The following is a 20,617-nucleotide window of genomic DNA, read 5'->3' as shown; positions in this document are numbered from 1 at the left end:
GCCCTTGTGCTTGTCAGGCAAGCTCTTATTCTACGGAGCCATCTCCCTGGCCCCCTCTTTTTTTTTTTTTAAACCAGTTTAACTACTTTTAGGTGCAATTCTGCAGTATTAAGTGTATACACATTGTGTACGTATCTTTTTTCCTGAAAATCTTTACATCGTGAACATTTCATTTTAGTAGGTATCATTCTAGTATGAGGGCTCTTGGTCATGGCAGTCCACAGCCATGTGGTTGCCTTAGTAATCCTTTACTTTTGGTCTCACAGGGCTTTCAGCTGAAGGGGCACAGTGAGCACTTTTGAACATGAATGAAGCCCCTGCTCCCTCCCTGTTGGAGGAAGTGCCAAGGGACAGGATTGCTGGTTCAGGGGCAGTGTGGGGTCTTACCGTCTCTGCCATATGCCCACTTGCTTTGGGCCTGTGGTTCCCCCACGTTCCAGCCCTTCTCCCTGCAGCTCGTGGCTCACCCCCTCACCTTCTAGTTTCCTGTCTTTGCTGTTCTTGGCCCTTCTTTGCCTCTGTCCTGATACCACTGCTGCCTCCCTGTCCTCTTATTGCTGTATCACTCTAGGCTGCCTGTCTCCTGGGCCTTCCACACGGTTACCCTCTGTGTGGTCATGGGACCTGCAGCTGTACTCCCTGCTCTCCTCAGATTGTCCCTGCTACCTGCATTTAGAGAGCTGGGCTGTGACCTTGGAGGGTTTCCCTTCCCCGTCGTTCATTTTCTCCTTTGGCAACAGAGGCATTTTGTGCAGACTGTGGTGAGAGCTTCCTAGGCGCAGGCCTTCGTGCTGACTAGCAGCGAGGAATTGCCTCCAGAGGGTGACGTCAGGGCTTCCTCCTGAGCGTGGCATGAGTGGGCCCGAAGGTCCTGTCCTTAGGTGATACGAGTAGGACAAGTGCGTTTTCCACATTGGGTGTTCAGGCAGAAGCTGCCTTTTTTTTTTTTTTTTTTTTTTTTTACTTGCTTGTTGCCTTTCTGCAAATGGTTATTGAGACTGCAAATATTCAAGAGTTGGGCCCTGAAGATTTGTTGTGGGGTCAGATGATTGAGGAGACAGATGCACAGTCAGCTGGCATGCAGGTGTGCCACAGCAGAAAAGGGCTGTATGCACTTAGGAGGCCGCCCGATGGGCTGGCAAGCAGTGGGTGCCCAGCCAGGTTCAGATGCACTTTGCCTTGGCTGTGGCCCATTGAGTGGATGCTGCTAGTATGAGGGGTGTTTCGTGATTGCAAAGTGGTGGTGGGAATGTGGGGTTGGGTGCGTGGGGATCCCGAGTGGCTGAGTGCTGGATTAAGTGCTAGTCGTCTGCGGTAATGTTCAACACCGGGAAAGCCTTCCGCAGGTGAAGACTTGAGGTCTGACCATTTATCTTCGAGCAGCCATTACTTGGTGCTCTGATGTATTTGGACTGCTCTGGCCTGGGTCTCTCAACACATCTGCAGACTCTTTGGCTTATGGTCCTATTGGTTCCATGGAGTGAGTATGACAGTTTTCCTCTATATATGATGCTACTCCCTAGACAAGAATTTACGCAAAAAGAAGAAACCAGGAGCTCTGCCCGGGTACCTTTAACCACGCATGATGGCATGGATGCACGGGAGGCAGAGCTGTGTCCAGGGCCTTCTGGGTTACTCTTGGGTTTTCGTTCTCTTCTTGTCATACCTAGGGGGGAAAAAGGCATTTTGTTTGGAGAGTAAAAGTAAGTTGAGTTAGTCCCTGAATGGCATCAAGAGGTAACTTCTAATACAGACAAGATGTAAAGCTTATCAGCCTTCAGGTTTCAGTGAGCCTGCGCTGCTCAAGTGGTGCATGTATGAGAGCTGTTTAATGAAATGGAGAGTCTAGGCACTGGCCGTTTTCCAGCCTTGCGACTTTGGGCCTGATGGTGCAGTCCTGTCTGGGACGCTGTTCCCTCAACTGGAGAGAGAGAGTAGGTGCTGGGGATCAATTTTTTTTTTTTTTTGGTTGCTTTTGTTTGTTTTTTATGCAGGATCTTGTCAGACTTGTAGTGATCCTCCTGTCTCAGCCGCCCTAGTGCTGGGCTTACAGGCATGTGCCACCATGCCCAGTTCTGGGGCCAGCACTGCACTCCCAAGGTTCCTGGACTGGCTTTGTATGCAGTACTAGGGACTGAACTCTGGATTTCATACTTGCCAGGCAGGTGCTTAGATGCTGAACTATCTCCCCAGCCCTCAGGATCAATGTTGAGTGTCTCCCTGAAGTGACATTCACAGACATCTGTATGCATGGGTCTCTTGTAAATTGTATCTACTTGCTTATTGTGTTGTTTTTGGTGTGTTGTGTTATTATGAGTGGGGGAGCCACTGGCCACTTGTGGCTACTTCAATTGAAATGAATGCAATAAACGTAAAACTTCAGCTCCTCCGTCATGCTTGCCACTGTTTAGGTGACCACCACTGCAGAACATTTCCTTCATTACAGAATGGTCTATTAGACAGTGGAACTCCAGAGTGACAACTGGGTAATTGGCAAAGGAAATTACTCAGTGGAACTCTGCCACTGGAGCTCCAGTCTCACTGATGCCAGTATGTTCAGATGACTTAATTTGTCTTTCAAACATGGAATAATTTAGACTTGAACAGAAGAAAATTCTACCATGTGGCTTACGCTGTAGTTGGCCAGAAGATATCTGATGTTCCTTTTTATTTCTTTTTTTTATTGGTTTTCTATGATTATAGCATTTAAGAGAAAACAATCTTTGTTCTTTCTTGTCCTCAGTGATGGATGTAACAGATATAATAAATGGAAAAGTAGACGATGAAGATAAACAGCATTTCATTCCCTTTCAGCCGTAAGTATGGAGCAATACAAGTACTTGACTAGATATGCTGTGGACATCCTGTGTTTGTAGTAGTTATCTTTGTAATTAAGTTTCTATATTAAACCAAAGTGGAGATGGATTATTTCACAATAATGAAAAATCTCTTGAGTCACTGGCTTAGCAGATGGAATTTTTGGTAGCTCCAGAAATCCAGGGTTACAGTTTATTTATGGTTCTGGAGGTAGATATTTACATCTGTGCTCTGAATTAGCTTATCAGAAGAATAATTACAGTTCTTTTCTGAGTGTGCATGTTTCTTTACATAATTGATTTATCCTAGTAGCAATTCACATTTTCAAAATATAATACTTGCAAATTTATTGCAAGAGGTTGGTGTTTTAAACAATAGGAAACCAAACAGAACAATGATGATTTCTTTTATAAAGCAAGAAATAATACTTAAAAGCATATAATCTGGCTACTGATTTTCCCATCTTGATTTTTGCTCAGAGTGGACTGTATATGTACTTGATTTTTTTGTCTTAGACTCTGTCATCTTCTGACCTGAATCTTTAGAGAGGTTTAGGAAACAAGGAAAAAAGCACTCCGGGAAGATGTACTAAATTGATTGTCTGATTTGAACCTAGAGCCCATGAATTAGGTCAAGAGAATTGGTGTTGATTTCCTGGTGACTGAAGCAGGAGGGCTCCTGGACCAGCATGGTCTTTTGCCAGTTCAGGGACAGTCCTATCTCCAGAAGAAGAAATTAGAATTTGAATGTTTTTAGTTGATGGCAAGAGATCCTCCTCCTAAGGGTGTGACATCTTGGAAGAAGAAATGACATGCGTTTGAGTGACCTGCCACGGTGCTCTGTGCTCTGTTTTCTCATTTTGTTTTTATTGCAGGGATTTCAGGTTTGAAGCAAATTTTATTTTAAAAGATTTATACTATTTTCAGGTGTTGACTGAATGGCTTTAGGAGGCTGGTGACAGTGATTATCTGGAGAAGCCCTGTTTTTGGGGGGGAGTTCAGAAAACAGGACATTGGTTTACCTTGTCTGTCTTTCAGAATGGACTGTCCCTCCCCACGCACCCCAGATTTTGAGTGCCTCTTAAGGTGGACCAAGGGTGGTTTTCTTTAAGGAGAGTGATCTGTAGAGACAATCTCTTCAGGCTTTTTGTATAGCTCAGTAGAGAATTTTGTATTCTTGAAAGGAGAAGAGTGAAACTCTTCATCGTCTAGCTGGAAGCCAGGATGCAGCTGCGTGTCTTTCACCTTACAGAACTGGAGGCAAAAGATCTTCTGTCACTTACATTCTTACAGCTTACTTTTTTTGTCTAGAATGGTAGCCACTCACCCCATGTGGTTGATTATTTAAATTGACTAAAATGAAACAATTAAAAATTGAATGCCTCAGTCACATTGGCCTCATTTCAAGTGTTTGGGTCCCCTTGGGGCTGGAGGTTACCATATGGGACAAGGCGTATTACATAGCAGATTTCCATCACTGCAGATAGTTCTGGTGGGTCACGTGGCTGGGTCATGTCATCCAGTGAAGGCAGCTTATAAGGGGAGGACACTGGAGGACCTGAAAGCTCCCCCAGCAAACATGGGGGGCCTCATTTGGAGCATGGGCAGCCACTGAAGTAATAAGCGCAGTATGCCTTTGTGAAATACAATACAAAGATGCTTCTTGGCCTACAAGAAATGCAGCCCCCTGCTGCTTAGAATGCTAAATTATATATTAGACACAGAGTTTGTTGATGCCCTAATGTGCTACCAAGTAGAAATTGCCTAGTGCTAGCTAGTGTTCTCTATGAAAAATGAAGGCATAAAACCTTTGGGTTTTAGAAAGTTAAGGACTGTCTCAGTTTTAGAAACACAGATTTTTTTCATTGATCGTATAGTAAACTCCTTGAAATCTCCTGGCTGTTGCCACTATCTTTTTCTGTCTTGTAGTGAATGTCCACTTAAAAAAAATATGTGCTTATCTCTTATGTGATTTGTACTTCTTGCTCTATTAAAGAAAGACTAATATGCAGATTAATATTTGCAGTGTTGGAAGCAAAAGAGCAGCATGATTTTAATAGTAAAATAAGCAATGAAACCAGTTCTTTGGGAAATGTCATGCTAATGAAACCGTTTTTTGCTCCATTAAAACTGATTTATTATCTCGCAGGCTCGGTTTAGCGAAGGAACCACAGTGCACATCTCTCCCTTTCTCTGTCTCTGTCTCTGTCCCTCTCTTTTTAAAACATGGTGAAGTAAATTAAAACAGCCCTCAGCTCACTTGAGTTATGTAGCTCCCATAATAGGTAACTTCATCTGTGCTTCCACAATTGATTTTCAGTGTTAGGGGCAAGATATATGTTTTCTTGCCTGCTTCCTTTTGGACTCTGTGGAGTTCCATGGCGTTCTTCTTAGCATGTATTGCTTATTTGGCTTTGGTTCCTGGTTCCTGGCCCCTGACCCCTGAAAACACTTAAGATTTGTATTCCCTATCACCCCCTGATTTCAGCTTTCAGACGTGATAATCATTAGTTGTGTTCTCCAAAGAAGATGCCGCCCTCTTCCATGTAATCATGGAGCAGAGGAGAAAGCATCCCCTAACTATTAGGTTCGAGGGAGCTTTTTTTTGGGAGGGGAAAGGGACCTATATTTTGCTTTTCCCTTTTACTGCCTGCTCTTTGACTGAGGATGTGGTCAGAATGATCAAAATTAGAGACATGGCCACAGACACTTTTTGGAATGGTCGGCCTGCCAGCCCTCTTACTTTCAAACCAGTCCCTTGTTTAGTTGTTTTGTAGAGTTGGAGCACAGAAACTGGTGCACGTGTTTCCTGGGAAGTGGGTCACCCTCGTTAGTCTTGACTTCTCCTTGGTGTTCAGCATTTTCCTGATTGATGCTTTTCCCTGTTTTTCTTGTTACCTATCCTGCCCTTTGTCGTGTGTTGACTCATGACGACTCTCTCCCACTTGGTGACGATGCTGTCTTGTGTTCCCTTGTTACCGTGACCCACGGGTCTCTGTGCCCCTTTGTCTCCTGTGGTCTTGGTCGTCCCGTGCCCTCCAGGCTCGCGTTGGACGACGCCATTCGACACAAGCCGCTGAACATGTCATCCCGTTTTTCACCCAGGGTGGCAGGGGAGAATGACTTCCTTCAGACTGTTATAAACAAAGTCATCGCCGCCAAAGAAGTCAACCATAAGGGGCAGGGTATGTATTTTATTGTTCAGTTTTTCGTCTGTTCATGTGAATGTGGGATGCTGCTGTCTGGTTTGTGGTTAGCTTGCTACTTGTGGTGACCACGATGGTGACGGTGACGGTACCGACCGTGCTGGAGCATGCACATTGCTTGTCCCTGTTGTACAATGTGTGCTAATTTTCTTACCCATCACCTCTGTAAGTGCTGCCGAGGGCCATCCTTTCGATGAGAGGGATCCTTGTGGTGTGTGGTTGAGGGCTTGGGATGAGCACAGTGCTGACAGGACCCTGACTCAGCTCAGGCCTGGGCTGCCTCTGCCTTCTCTGACCGTGTCCCCTCATCCTAACCCTGTTAATAAAACTTTAGTATAATTCCTGCCCACTATCTATGATTTCACCTCTCCATTTAGAAGAAACAAGGGGATATTCAACACCTCTTTCCCCAATTAGTACTCTTTTTTCCTGTTCTCCTCATCCTTGTCTTGTGCCAGCCACTTTGTCTGCCAAGGTTTCTCTCTGCCCCTGGGGAAGGTGGCTTCCATTATGTAGACCAATGCCTCTTCGGCTATCAAAGTGAATTCTCCTTCCTGACATGGCTGAGCACTGACCTTCTGCCGGTGGGGCTAATGAATTAATCACCTCAGGCTGGCAGTTGGCATTTGGGCTTCCCAGGAGAGCTGCCAGAAAGCAGCTGTTTATGGAGGCCTGCCTCCTCTCTGAGGGAAGTCACCTTCAGAATGGCAGGTGTCTAACCCTGGTTTTAACATTGGTGGGAAAGAACACAGAGCTTTGGAGCATAGGCCCATCTGAGTGGATGTTCCCCTGCAATCATTGGACTTCCAACAAACAGTATTGAGTCTGAAGAATGTTCTGGAGAAATGAATCATCCTAGGGCTCTTCAGGGACCCTTAGTTACTGTGAACTGTCCCCCTCCCTGGCCAACAGTAGCAGAACAAACTCCCTACCCAGAACGGTGATGGACTGTAGCCTCCGCAGACAAACCGCTCAGCTGACCTAGGCCCCATCCCCTCTTAAATCATAGACGTGCCCGTCTGCATGCTAAGTGAAAGTCACAGGGAGGTCTGGGCAGAGCTGCTCAGACTGGAGGCGTTCCTGGGCTGAAGCCATTCTCTACCTCAGCTGTTTCAGATGTGTGAGAACTGAGAGATAAGTGGTGGTCACATTCTCAGGGAGACCTGGGGACCGTTGCTGAGTCAGGATGCCCTGGGCAGCGGCATTGGCTCAGCTTTGCCTGGGTCCCTGCCCTTGCCTCTGGGCTTCCTCATAGGGTGCCTCTCCCTCATTCTAGGGAGAATTGAGAGAGGTGGCCCAGGAAATGCAGTACAGAAGCTGCAGGACAGAATCCGCTGCTAGGTTTGCAGAGTCTTGTTGAGTGACTCTTGTGTTTTTCTCTATTGGAAGTGACCCAGGGCCAGCTTTAGCTGTCTTTGTCTATCAGGCCATAGCCCCATGTCCCCAGACTGTTTTCTTTGCATATCATGGGTCTCATGCAAGCTCATTCTGGGCCTTGGCCTGCCCTAGTTCATGTTGGCAAGTCGCAATGCACAGCATCTTTTTTTTTTAATGTATTTGGTACATGGTGTCATTATGCAACTGAGACTCGTATAGTGATCCTCCTGTTTTCAGCCTCCCCACCGCTGGGATTACAGGCATGCACCACCACACCTGGTCTCAGTTGCAGGCTCCGCGTGCCTGGCGCAGCATGTAGTGTGGGAGATCGAGCCCCATCCCTGTGCTTGGGCGTTTAGTCTGCTCACTAAGCTGTTTTGCCGGCCCTTAGCATCTTTCGTATTTCACCCAAATTATCCCGATTCTTGAACCCAGAAGTGTTGTTTTCAGGACTGTGACTCTTCTCTGTGCTCCTTGGGCACCTATTTTTGCATTTGAGACATAGTGAATACTCATCCTTTTTGTTTTTATGTGTGCTAGTTACAGAGATGTCAACTCCAAAACGCACCTTTTTTTTTGAGGGGGGCAGAAGATTGGCCTCATGTTGTATGAAAAAAATGCATTACACTCAACATAATTGGGAAAATTTAATCTCTGTGTTTATGTTATAACAAATTGAACTGTGTCACTAATACTCTATTAACTTAGGTATTTGAGCAAACCCATAGTTGTGAGGAAGAAAAGGAATTAAAAGGCAGCGTTTCTAGTAAAATTGCTAGCATTAGATTTGGTTTGCTCAGCTGGATGGCAGAGGCAGGGGAGAGGTGCAGGAGTGCGTGGCCCTTGAGCGTTTGTCTGCGTACTTACCTGCATGTCCAGTGCTGTCCTAGCTTGGGGTATTTCTGTATGAGTTAGGAACACGGGCCCTTGTCTGAGGGGGTGAGGAGGTGCAGTCAGGGCTGGGACATGGCTGGCTGACCACGATGTCAGTTCCTGTTCACTCCTCTTCGATCAGTGACCATTCAGAGCCGCTGTATGTGTGCCCTCCCTGAAATAGCTTTAGGGACTGTCTTCCGTTGTCTGTGCTGCTTTCCCATGATCTGGAATTCTATGTCTCAGAAACAAAGGAAAAGGGAAAAAACAGACCTCTAAAAGGAAAGAAAAGGGAATGCCCGAAGCAACCCTACTGTGGGCAAGTAGCCTTCTCTTTATACTGATACTTCTGTCCTCTTTCTGCAATATGGTCTGATCTTCCTCTGTCTTGTTCTTCTTCTCCCAACCCCCGCCTGTCTCTGCTGCAGGGCTCTTCTTGAGGTCCTCATGTTGTCCTGGTTGGTCAGTGATGCACAGAGCTCCCCTTCTTGTAGACCATGTTTGGCTCCGGCCCCGTGGACACCACTCTCCTGGTGTGGCTGCTCTTTCTGGCTGCTCCTTCCCTCTGTGGGTTCTTTGGAGGGGGATCCCTTGTGCGTACACCTTAGCGTCTTCTCTCTCCTCCTGTACTCGTGTTGCCCTGGCACTTGCTGGTGACCCCATTCCTGTGAGCTGCCCCTCCTCCCCTCTCTGCTCTCCCCCCGGTTCTGTTCTTCTGACCTCCACACTGCCCACTCCCAGGTTTAGGAACGGCCAGCATTCCCGCAGGCTTGTCTGAACGCCTGCTGCCTCTGAAGGGCTATGACCCTGCTGCCTCCCGGATGGCACCCCCTCCAGCGGGCACAGGCTTGCTGGTCCCTTGCTGCTGATGGGGCTCAGAGGAGCCATGGGAGTGCCAGAATGCAGCGTGGGCTGTCCCTTCAGCATGCTCAGGACCCCGAGAGCACTTCCTACATGCACAGTTCTCTGAGGGCCTGTGGACTGTTTGATTGTTGCCGTGAGGTTAAGTCTCTGGCAGGTGATAATAAGTTTCCACCTGTGTTTTTATTACCCCATGGGTACCTGGTATCTAGTACTCATTAGATACTTCTGAATAAATAGAGTCTTCCTGGATGGCCAAGGAAAGGGACTTTCACCAGCTAACAAAGGACTTAAGTGTCAATGACTTTTAACTTTCTCAACCATTAATAATGTTGATCTTTTGATTTTTGTGAAGGGAAAAGAAAAGACATTTCTAGGACAACTATTACAATATAGGTAGCCAGGAGCTACCTGGAAAGGGGCAGGAGGTGTGGCAGGAGATGAGGCTAGAGCAGTGGGCCTGGGGTCAAAGCAGCAGAGCTGCTGTAGTGATCCCCTCTGTGTGCACGCACCACGGTCATCTCCCAGAGCTGCTCCGAATGCAGGTTGCTCGTGGCCAAGGTCTGCAGTTTTCTCATTTTTCTTCTACCAGTGCAGGGTCCTGAGCTAAGCAGTGATGAATGGTTATCCTCGTTTTTTGTGAAGCATCCAGGGAGGTAGCAGCTATACTAGAGATATATATGCAGCCACAAACAGTTGTAGACATGTCAAGACATGTATAGGCACACACAGTGAAACACACATGCAGTGACACATGGCTATATGCAGAAATATGCATAGACAGAGACGGAAGAACTGATGCAGACATACACATGCACACGGATGTGCACAACACATGTGCAGAGGCGTACTGATACTCGACTGTATGTAGACATGTCAGTAGAGAGACACAGACAGACGTGTGCATTTGCACAGATATACACATATACACAGACACGTAGACCCATGTAGATGCGTGCAGACACACAGTAACACACAGATATGCAGAGATGCCCTCAGGCGTGCACACGGCACACATATGGGAACACATACTGGTGCTGTGATGGGCACATGGAACCCCCAGAGTGGAGGAACTGGGGAGCAGAAGCCCAGGCCCCTCAGCCCCAGGGGCTGAGCACTCAGACCTGCCAGCCTGCGGTGACACCTCTCCCTTGCCATCTGGGTGATAGACACTGCCCCTGAAAATAACCTGCAGAGCTAAGCAGCTGCTTCGTCTCCTGCTTTTGATGTTGCAGGTGTGTATTTTAGTCCTTCTGGCTCCCTCCCATGGCAGGGCTACTCAGCATTTACACAGGGCGGCTTTCTACTCCTCAGTCTGTCCGGGTGGCAGCGCAGGCCTGTTCTCTTTTCAGGTCATGCTCTGAGCCTTGGGGTAGAGTGTGGCAACCTCACCCCTCCCCTGTGCAAAGAGCTGAGTGTCAGCCAGAGCGCTTGTTCTTCCTCTGCTTTGACAGTGTCACAGGGGTGGTTCCGCAGGCTGCGCTGTGTCAGGCTGCGTGGGGGTGGCCTGCTAGTGCCCTGCTACCCGTGCTGTTACTCACCAGGGCAGCATGATGCTGCTTAGCAACCTGAGGCTTCCCTGGGTTTGGGGAGCTGTGTACTCACCTCCAGAGACCCCCCACCTCCCCGCCCCCACTGTCATCCTTCACACAGGCTGGAAAATGACAGCGTTCAGTCCACTCCAAATAAGGGCCCCCTTATCCTGTATCTTAAATGTTTGCCGGCTCACAGGAGGAAGTGCTCACCCGCTGCTTGCGTTGGCTCGCCTGTCATTCCTTATCCCCACCAAGATTTGTATTGCAGCTAACCAGATGCAACTTGTTAATTTGCTCAGTTTTTTCCTAAGATACTGAGTTGTGAATTAGAAGTTGTACATTCATCAAAATTGCTTTTGTGAAAAAACTTCATATAAAAAGGTTTTTTAAAATGTGACTCGGGTATCTGTTGTTTTCCCAGGTTTGTGGGTAACATTGAAATTACTTCCTGGAGATATCCATCAGATTCGAAAAGAGTTTCCTCATTTGGTGGACAGGACCACAGCTGTGGCTCGCAAAACAGGGTTTCCAGAGATAATCATGCCAGGTAAGGTCCGACTTGTTCTGGCCAACAGAGCATGGTGCGGATGTGGGCAGCCGCTGAGACTGATGTGTGGAGAGTGACACATAAGACTTGGAGCAAGCAGAGGGGGCTAAGTGTGTGCTTGGCAGTGCGCAAGCCCCAGGGCCAGTACGGATGACCTCAGTGGTCAGAGGCTGCAACTCGCCTGGTCGGATGTGCACATTGCCCCTGCGGAATCAGCTTTCCCTGCGTTGTAGTCTGTGGTTACACACGGACATCGAGTAAACAGCCAAGGAGACGTCTGATCTAAAGAAACAACAAGGATTGGCAAGTGAGCAGCCCAGCATGAAGCCCCCCATTGGGGTGGGAGGATAATGCTGGTAGATGCTCATGCCTAGTAGCTGCTCAGTTAGTGTAGGTTACTAAGCTAATGTTGCTCTGACCTGTAGATTTTAAGCTGAGTGAATGAATAAACAGAGACCTTCTTAACATTAATCTCTTACGTGTAATACTGTCCAGTTTCCAAACAACCTCTATATTAATAATCCAACGTGATCCTCAAATCCTGGGAAGTAAGCAACTATCATTTGTAGACGTTTTGGATACCTTTTAGTTTGAGTCATGTTCACATTAAGATTAAGTTAATCCAGGTAAGGATCTCGGAAGCCTATAAATTGGTATTGAACTGATTCCTATCAAAGTTAACCCAAGCCTGAAGCCATGTGGACAAGGACAGGCAGAAATGGGCCAGATTACTCCATTTGCCACCAGCACGTGCATTGCCTTTTGCAGGCCTCTGCTGTGGCCTGGCGGGGTGGGGGAGGGGCATGCTGGAAGCCGCACTGCCCTTATTTTCATGAAACTCAGAGATCGTGCTGTCCTGTGGGCTGTTGATTGTTCTGCTGGTAAATGTGCACAAGGCTTACCTTAAAGGAAGAGAAGGCTAGTCAGTGTCGATGAAGGGAGGGTGGCCCTTGGGAGGCTGTGGCCCTGCTGCATCCATCCAGCCAATTAATTTAAGCCTATTAACAGAAGTGGACTCATATGTGGATTTCTTGTTTGCATTTGGACTTGAGTTGCAAATTCCTAGATGAAGTAATTGACCTCGTGCGTTAATCTGTGTGCCTTAGGATGTCCCCGAGTTCAAAGGGGAAACCCGTGAACCTTCTGTCACATTGACGAGATTTCCCTTTCAGTTGATGGACTTACAAAGTATGTCAAAGACATTATCCCCTGCTAGATTCATAAGGAGTGTATAGAGTTGAACTTTGTTCTGGAAGGTTCCATGTGGTGAGTGCCTGGCAGAACCTGTGCGTTGTCCTGTTCTGTTGGTAGTCCTGGGAGAGTCTGTTTGTTGCCTTCATGCTGGCTTTTTGCGTTCTCACAGCCCACTGTTTTCCTCGAGCCTTTCTGAAGGATCCATGCAGAAAGAATGTTTCTCCTTCTAGCTAGAAAGGTGGCCAATGCTTCCTCCATCTATTTCTAGTTCCTTCCTTCGAAAATGCGAGCCCTATAACCCAAGGAGGCGTTGCTAAGGGCCTTTTGTGCACATCCATCTTTGGGTTTTACCTACTCTACTTAAGGTCTTGCTTTGGGACTAGCCCCTGAGAACCGATCACCAGGTTAACACAGGAGTGAGACTGTCTTTGTCCCAAACCCCTGTTACTTCACTGTGCGTGACATTCTTGGGAAACTTCTGTCTCCATTTTGGTGATGGTTTTTGTGTCTTGATAAATTTTTCAGCTGAGAGGTCATAAAACCTGTCTGCTTGTCTTTCTAGTGAGGATGTTCGGTGGTGGTGGCCCAGGAGGCTAAGACATCCAAGGCGACACTGCTGATCGGCAGTGGTCTTAGATGGGCCGCCTTGCCTCGTACTGCGGGTCCTGTGCTCCATACACGTAACTGCATCCACATTTCTTTTCTTGCAGCCACTACTGTGGGAGCAACGCACCGGGACTATTATAATAATGACTTTTAAATGAAAGTGTAATTTAATAGCTGGATACATTAAAAGCCAACATAAAGCAGCATTAAAAAAAAAAAAGGAAAGCAAAAGAAAAACAAGAAAACAAAGGGAGCTCCTTTTTCTTCCACGGCCCCTGTCCTTTAGCCAGAGTGAACCCCCTTGCTGCTCTTAATGGGCCATTCCTGATTCCCCGTGTGGAGCGGGGTCAGGCATGGGAGGGGACCAGGCAGGTGGCAGATGAGCATCCCCGGGCCAGTGGTGCTGCTTCTAAATCACACTGCTAACAAAGCTTGTGAAGTTTTCCCAGTTGGACCATTACCAAGGCTTGAGTCTTGAGCTCATTTGTTGTAAGTTTTCCTCTGCAATTAAAGGTCCATCTTACTTGAAAATGCACAGGTCTCTTGTGCTGTCTCTCTGCTCCGTGTGGTCCCTACTCAGGGTTTTGACAGCTGCTTGCCAGAAGAGAAGAGCCGTGCAGAGCGTTTCTCTCAGGACCCGTCCCTTGGCTCCGAGCCCAAGCTTGTGGATTCTTAACCCCTTTTTAGTTCACCTCCCAGAATCATGGCATCTTCGCGGGTAGCAGCAGGTGCTGACACTGCCAGGCATGTGCCTGGGTGTGTCACTTTGAGTTGCGATATTCCTTGCTAGGTGGCCACAGCCAGCGCGTCCCAAGCGCTGGTGATGTTGGTGGAAATGGGCTGTGGATGCAGCTGCCTACCCGGTGATGCGGCAACCACTTTGAGCCTTGCCTGATCTCAGAGGTACAGAGGACCAGGATGCATTTCCTCTACGTACGTGAGGAACCGAGCAGATGACTAGAGGGTTGGAACTGCTGCCAGTACCCCACAAGTCTGAGGATGGTGATGCTTGCTTTTGTCGTGTCTTTAAATGCCAGGGCTTTTATAGAAAATATCTCATAATCATGCAGTACAGATTTTGTAATATTCAGCTAGGATGGGTAGCATGCTGGATAGTGCTTTGTAAAATTCATGGCTACACTATGAATAATAAATGCTATTAAAGGCATAATTTTCCCCTCTAGGTGATGTTCGAAATGATATCTATGTAACATTGGTTCAAGGAGATTTTGATAAAGGAAGCAAAACAACGGCCAAGAATGTCGAGGTGACGGTGTCTGTCTATGATGAAGATGGGAAACGGCTGGAGGTATTTGTTGTTGCAGAGCCTGTTCTGTAGGGTTGTGCTTTCCAAGTGTCCACCTTGGCTGTGCTACGGAAAGCACGATCCGACATGGGCTGGGTACTTCTGCTTTCTGGGGTCAGCTTTGGGTTTGGCTTTTCTCCAGCTTGCCTTGGTGTCGCCTGTGTCTTGGTCACCAGCCTCCTCCTGGGGTTTTGACAGTGTTCTTTTGTTTTTTTGGACAGGGTCTTGCTATGTAGTTCAGACTGGCTTTGAACTTATGAGAAGCTGTCTGCCTCGGCCTCCCAGGTGCTGGAATTGCAAGGGTGCACCGTCATACCTGGTTTTGATAATATTCTTACCGGGGAGTCTCATTTACTGGGTTCCAGCACCCAGAGGCTGGCTTTCCTAGTGGAAGGGAGTATACACACTAGTGTTACCAACGTTTCAAGAGTAGGAAATTGAGACTAACAAGTGAGTTGTTTGCTCAGCATCAGAGAGTAAGAGTGAAAGTGGACCTCGGGGTGGTGTCTGGACCTCTGACCCACACCTACCCTCTGGTAGCCAGGATCTCTTCCTCTTATAGTCACGGTGGCCAGCACGATCCCTCTGAGTGGGCCCAGAGGCTGTGGCCTCCTTTGATGAGTGGCCAAGCATAGCAGGTGTCCCTTCAGGGTCCTCTTTGTCTGGGAGCTGTGGGGCAGCAGCCTGGGTTTGTGCCCAGTCTCGGCGGTGAGAGTTGTGCTGCTTTCTTCCTGGGGACCTTGCCTGTTGTCACAGCCTGGCCTGTCTCCCTGGACGGGTGTCAGTGCCCTCCTTGCCTCCTGGGCTTGCAGCATGGCCCTGGTTCTAGTAGAGCAGGACAGGGGTGCCACTTCCCGTCTGCATCTCTGTGTTCTAGACCTGCTGAGTTCCTCAGGCAACCGCATAAAGATCCTAAGGTGAAGTGGCTGGGGCTGAGGGGGAGGAGTGAGGGACAGCAGCAGGCCTGCTCTCTAACTGTTATGGCCCCAGTGTTGGGGGCCTGAGGCATGGCCTGGCTGCTGGTTGCAGACAGATCTGTCCTGTCGCTGGGGGCACGTTGCTGTCTCCTCCTCTGGCACATGGAGTGAGGTTTGTAGCGGGAGATGGATGCTGTGTCAAGCGCTGTAAGGTCTTATGTGAACTTTTTATGCCTTCTTTTAAAGCATGTGATTTTCCCGGGTGCTGGTGATGAGGCGATTTCAGAGTACAAATCTGTGATTTATTACCAAGTGAAACAGCCGCGCTGGTTTGAGACTGTGAAGGTATTATTTGCATGGCCATTTTGTCACCTGGGGTTGATTACGAAATGCTCGTTTGTATCTCAAGGAAATCCCTCCCTCCCTCCCCGCCCAAGGGGACGCTTGCTGGCACTGCCACGCAGGCAGAATGGCCTCCTAACAAGGTCAGTCAGGGTTGCTAAGGAACCACACTGGCATTCCTTGGAATATATTTACTCTCCTCTCCTTTTGGACATAAAAATAGGACTTTCAGGGAGGCAAATGACAGAGTCTTTTGAAGATAGTTACTGTCTTTTTCTTTCTGGGTCTGTTTTGTGTGTGACATGCTGTCTTTACACCAAATGGGGAAAAGTGGGGATGCCAGTCCACGAAGCTTCTTCCAGGGGCGTGGATGCCACGTGTGTGACATTGTTAAAGTGCATTGCTCCAGCGCCCTGGTAGCTCCACCATGGTGGTCAGCATCCGCCCACCATCACCAGCTCAAATATTGGGTAACTAGGCCAGGGGTTGTTTCTGGAATAACAGAGGTTAGAAGTGAGAATTAGGGACAGTCTGCCTGCAGGCAGCGTGTGTGAGGTCTCTTTCTTTCATGATAATGTGACAACAGGAAGGCTTTCTTGGGTGATGCTGTTGGGTGTATATACAGGTCTATATAGACACCTTTGTGTCAGTCCTAAAAAGGAAGACAGGAGCTTTTAAAAATAGAATCCTAGCGTAAGAAGTAGAACGTTAAAAAACAAAAAAGTTCAGCTGTCTAGTCAAGTTGTTTTTGTGTCCTTTACAATTAAATTTCGAAAGACATTTTGCCTTTGGAAAAATCACATAGGGGATTAGATAGACAGTATTTCTACCAGTGCGAATAGAAGTATTTACAGTTGTCCCCACACAGATCTGTTCATGTTAAGAGGGGTTGGGAATAGCGCTTATATGTTCTTTTCTGTTCTGCAAGGTGGCCATCCCCATCGAGGACGTTAACCGCAGTCACCTTCGATTTACCTTCCGCCACAGATCTTCGCAGGACTGTGAGTCGTTAAATCCTTTATCCCCTGTGGTTTCTGTGGGGGGAGAGCTGGGGCAGTGCTCAGCAGGCTGCTGTGCTGGGTCATGCCAGGGCTCTGCTGCACGCGGTGAGATCTCAAGGTCCTCGTGCCCTGGCCCTGCTGAGCTTCACCCCGTCCTGGGAAGTGTCACCGGAAGGTCTTAGGCGGACTTTCTTTTCTTTTTTCTCTCCTATCCTAAGATGCCACTGCTCTGTGTTCTTCCTTTGCCTCTCTCTGTCTTTTTCCTTTCATACTGGAGGAAGAAGCCAGGGCCTGGCCCATGCTAGGCCAATACTTTCCTTCCACTGAGTGAGATTTGGGGAGCCTTTGCTTACAGGCAGCATGTGCGGTCCTCCCAGATTGCCTCTTTCTTTTGAACTCATATTGTTTGATCTATCAGAAAAGTTGTTGAGACTCGGCTTATTTAGTTTGAAGTTTGGTTTTTGTCTTGGACTTGAGGCCCTTGAATGTTTTGTGCCTTCCTTAATGGCCATGGAGCTGGGAGCGTGACCAGAGCTTTCCTCCTGGCTGTTGGTACAATATTGACTGTGATGACAAGAGTTGTGGAGAAATTGATGTTTGAATCACTCATTGTTAAAAAAGAATTTGTCGTTGATTGTTCCTCTTGGTCCCATCACATTTGTTGAATGAATTACTTAATAGGATGTAGCCTTATGCTAGACATTAAGACAGTACAGAAAGAAGACGCAATCTGTGCCCTCACTGATCTGTCTCCATTTGGCATTGGTTTGTATTGGGAAAAGAAGTGACAGAGGTGGCTACAACCCCATGTGCTTTAGGGGATCATGTGTAAATGTGGGCTTCTGTAGTTGTGTGTGGGACTGATGACACAATGGGGGGATCACACGAGTGGGTAGCCTATCCCTGGCCCTGTTGTGTCCCCTCATAGATGCTTGAGTGAGCTTTTTCTGACCATCTCTTGAAGGTATGAGTACCTTCTCCGGCAGCTGTGCAACACAGCGCCTGGCTCCATGGAAGGCTGTTGCCTTGATACGGTGCCTGCCTGCTGCTTCAGGGCCCCGGGCCCTCTGTGAGTGTGTGTTGGCAGGAGAGTAGTCAGGGAGTGAATCTGAGCGAAAAGATGTGCTGAGGGTATGTCAGCTGTTGTATAGAGCCATGCAGGAACCTGGACCTACTGTTTCTTGGGTGAGCAGAGCAGAGGGCTGAGGTCTGTGGAGCCTAATGCCAGCTGGTCAGCTGGGAGATGAGTGCATGCAGGGCAAGACTAGAAGGGCTTGAAGCAAGAGCTCTAGAGCAGTGCCGGGCCCATGGTGGCTGCGGGTGTGCATATGCGCGTGCGTGCGTGTGTGTGTGTATAGTGGGTGTGGCAGCCTGAAGGATCTTCCCATGCCTGATCTCATCCCTGCAGTGTAAGCAGGTCAGGGATCCAGTTAAAAGGCATCAGAGGTCCCATTAGTGGGAGGAGAGGGCATGGAGGTGGGCCACTTGAGCGGCTGGTCCCCCGCCATTGCGGTTTCCTTCGGGCCAGGTTCAGGCACTGCGGTGCACATGGCAGCCTTGATGGCGGAAGCTGTAGGATAACAGCAACATCAGCCAGCGTTAGCTGCTACTCCCAGTGTTTTTGTGTGCCTGACAGTGCAATTTCACTGCACTACTTGGATTCAGCCTGGCCTGAACAGCCCACATGGCATTGTTGTTACCAGCATGTCTTCCGTGATACAGGAAACTGGTGCTAAGAGACGGCATGTCGGTGGCTCAGAATCCTGGAGCTTTGGTTCAGACCTGCAGCCCTGTGCCTGAGCCTTACAGTGCAATGCCTTGGGAAACGAGAAGGCCACTTCTACCTGGCTTTCTTTAGGCTTGGGTTTCTCCTAGTGGAGATTTGAGGGCTGAGTGGAGGTTTGAGGTTAGTTTGCAGCAACCAGGTAGCGAGTGGCAGCCAAGGGCTTGACTCACAGTGGGCAGAAGTAGAGCCAGGTGTGTTCTCAGCCAAGGCACGGAGGGTGTGGTGGGTCCCACCAGAGGTATAGATGGGGCAGGTGGAAAGGCCACTCTGGTTGCCTGGACCTCCTGTATAAACCTCACCCTGATACAGTGGGAGAGTGGGGACTCCAGGCCCGGGGAAGAAGGAAGGAGGGAAGGGATGGGGTTCGAGAGCCCAAAGGAGACTGAACATCATGCGCCCCCTTTCTAACAAGCTCATTTTCTCTAATTAATAAATTAGGGCAAAGGGCTGTATCTTCTCTAGCATTTTAATTTTCAAAATCCTTGTTTTTCTTGTCAGTGTTGAGTGCTCATTATAGACAAGATGCGATCACCCAACGTACCAAGGCATTTGCATAATTTGCATAATTAATGAAGTCTCTAAGTCCACAGCCTGTCAGGGTTTGGAAACACGTTGAGCGTGGCCAGTTTGATGTGGACAACGAGATGTGGGGATCGCTGGTGCTGGCCTACGGCCTCTCCAGCCAGGCCTGTGTGGCTAGTCTGGGTCAGAGACTGCGACAAAGCATCCATGCCACCTTGGGTGTAGTAATCAGATCCAAGCTCCTTTTCCAAAATGCCAAAGCCAGCTAAGTGAAGGAGTGTGAGGACTTCTTACACCCTTCTCTGTTGTTGGGCTTGTGCCGAGGTGGTGACATGAGCCCATCTCGCACCTTGGTGGCAGTCCAGATGCCGCAGTTCCTGCAGTTCATGAACTTCAGTAGACCCCAACTGTAGTTCCTGCCCAGAGCTGGATTGTCTCCCTGGATTGTAGTGGGCTCAACAGTGTGGGCCTTGGGGAACGGGCAGCCCAGGCCATTTTTCCAGACTGCCGGTGTTCAGAGCATTCTGTAGGTTTTGTAAGACAGGCTATTCGTCTTGCAGTGGTTGATAGTGAGCCTGTGAGTGGAGATGCTGACTGTCGCTACCAGGTGTCCTTTCCTGATGTGCACTTAGTAGCAGGCTCAGTGACGTCATCAGCTAACAGGTGCCAGCCTTTGTCCTCCCAAAGATAGGCTTCTTTCAGGGATGTCTCTTCTTCTTTTTTCAAGTCAGCACACATTTAGGAGAGTTGCTTTTTGCCACTGAAATGCTGTATTTGCTTTGGTGTCCTTCTGCAGAGTTGTTTTTGAGATTCTTGGCTTATATATGTTATTTGTTTATTTAATAATAAGGATTGAACAGAGCCTCACAGGTACTAGGCATGTGCTCTACTAGTAAGTTACCTCCCTACCATATATTTTATTTCTATTTTTTTCTTGACTTTTGTTTAGTTGATCAGTTGTCAACCAATTAATTAGCCGGCGTTTACTGACTATGCACTACATGCTTGAACCAAAATGCGAAGACAGATGCGGCAGGGCGTCTTACGCAGTGCGGTCCGAGGATGACTAGTTTGAATCCTTGACTCAGGGAGGGTGGATGTGTGGTTCTTCCCTGTCCGACCTCAGTCCCTTCATGGCTAAGCAGAATTTTGTGTTTGAATATACACTTTAAAAAGTGTTTTCTGTAAAACTTAATGCTTCGGGACTGTGCTTCGGTAGCAACTTGAGGAAATCGTGGCACACCCATTTCTTGTGTCCAGTTTTCTTTTCTGATCGCACCCGCCTGGCTGCCGCTGCCCTGCTCAGCGGTCACGCTTCTGCCTCCAGTGAGCCAGACCTACCGCACTCCAGGACACGTGCATTTGACAGTCTCTCCTCTCTCCCCCGGAACATTTACGTCTTGGCTCCTGTGCCACTCGCTTTTGCAAAGAGACGTGTTTCTTCTGGCACCCTCTAATGAGCCACTGGGTTTTGTTTACTGTATGACCTCAAGGAATGTGTTTCTTGATCCTTTTCCTAGCTAGCCTAAATATTTGTTTGTTTCCGGCTTTGAACTCACTGCCTTGCCCAGCTGGCCTTCAACTCGGGACGGTCTTCTTGCCTTAGCTTCCTAATTGCTGGGGTACGACCTGAGAGCCGTGGTGCCTAGCTGCAGATGCATGTCAGCTACTGTTTCATACACTGGGAAATAGCACTAAAAAATGTATACCGGATCCCTTCTATATACG

The 20,617-nt window shown here is 48.2% G+C and overlaps 1 protein-coding gene across 2 annotated transcripts in view; it reads left to right on the top strand.

The window, feature by feature from the left end:
- Dock1 (dedicator of cytokinesis 1) overlaps positions 1-20,617 on the top strand; it is a 542,363-nt gene that overhangs the window by 86,554 nt on the left and 435,192 nt on the right. The window contains exons 11-16 of one of the 2 annotated variants that reach the window (XM_004625582.2): positions 2,744-2,816; positions 5,922-6,001; positions 11,090-11,215; positions 14,200-14,324; positions 15,485-15,583; positions 16,509-16,581. In XM_004625582.2, the coding sequence (XP_004625639.1) occupies positions 2,744-2,816; positions 5,922-6,001; positions 11,090-11,215; positions 14,200-14,324; positions 15,485-15,583; positions 16,509-16,581 (576 nt within the window). Of the gene's footprint in view, positions 1-2,743; positions 2,817-5,858; positions 6,002-11,089; positions 11,216-14,199; positions 14,325-15,484; positions 15,584-16,508; positions 16,582-20,617 lie in introns of both variants that reach the window. The other variant, XM_012513454.2, reaches the window with a different exon arrangement.

Source organism: Octodon degus, unplaced genomic scaffold (genome assembly GCF_000260255.1).
Source record: "Octodon degus isolate 3935 unplaced genomic scaffold, OctDeg1.0 scaffold00010, whole genome shotgun sequence".
NCBI lineage: Eukaryota > Metazoa > Chordata > Mammalia > Rodentia > Octodontidae > Octodon > Octodon degus.
The sequence above is the reverse complement of the archived record's forward strand: the minus strand, read 5'-3'. Positions and strand labels throughout refer to the sequence as shown.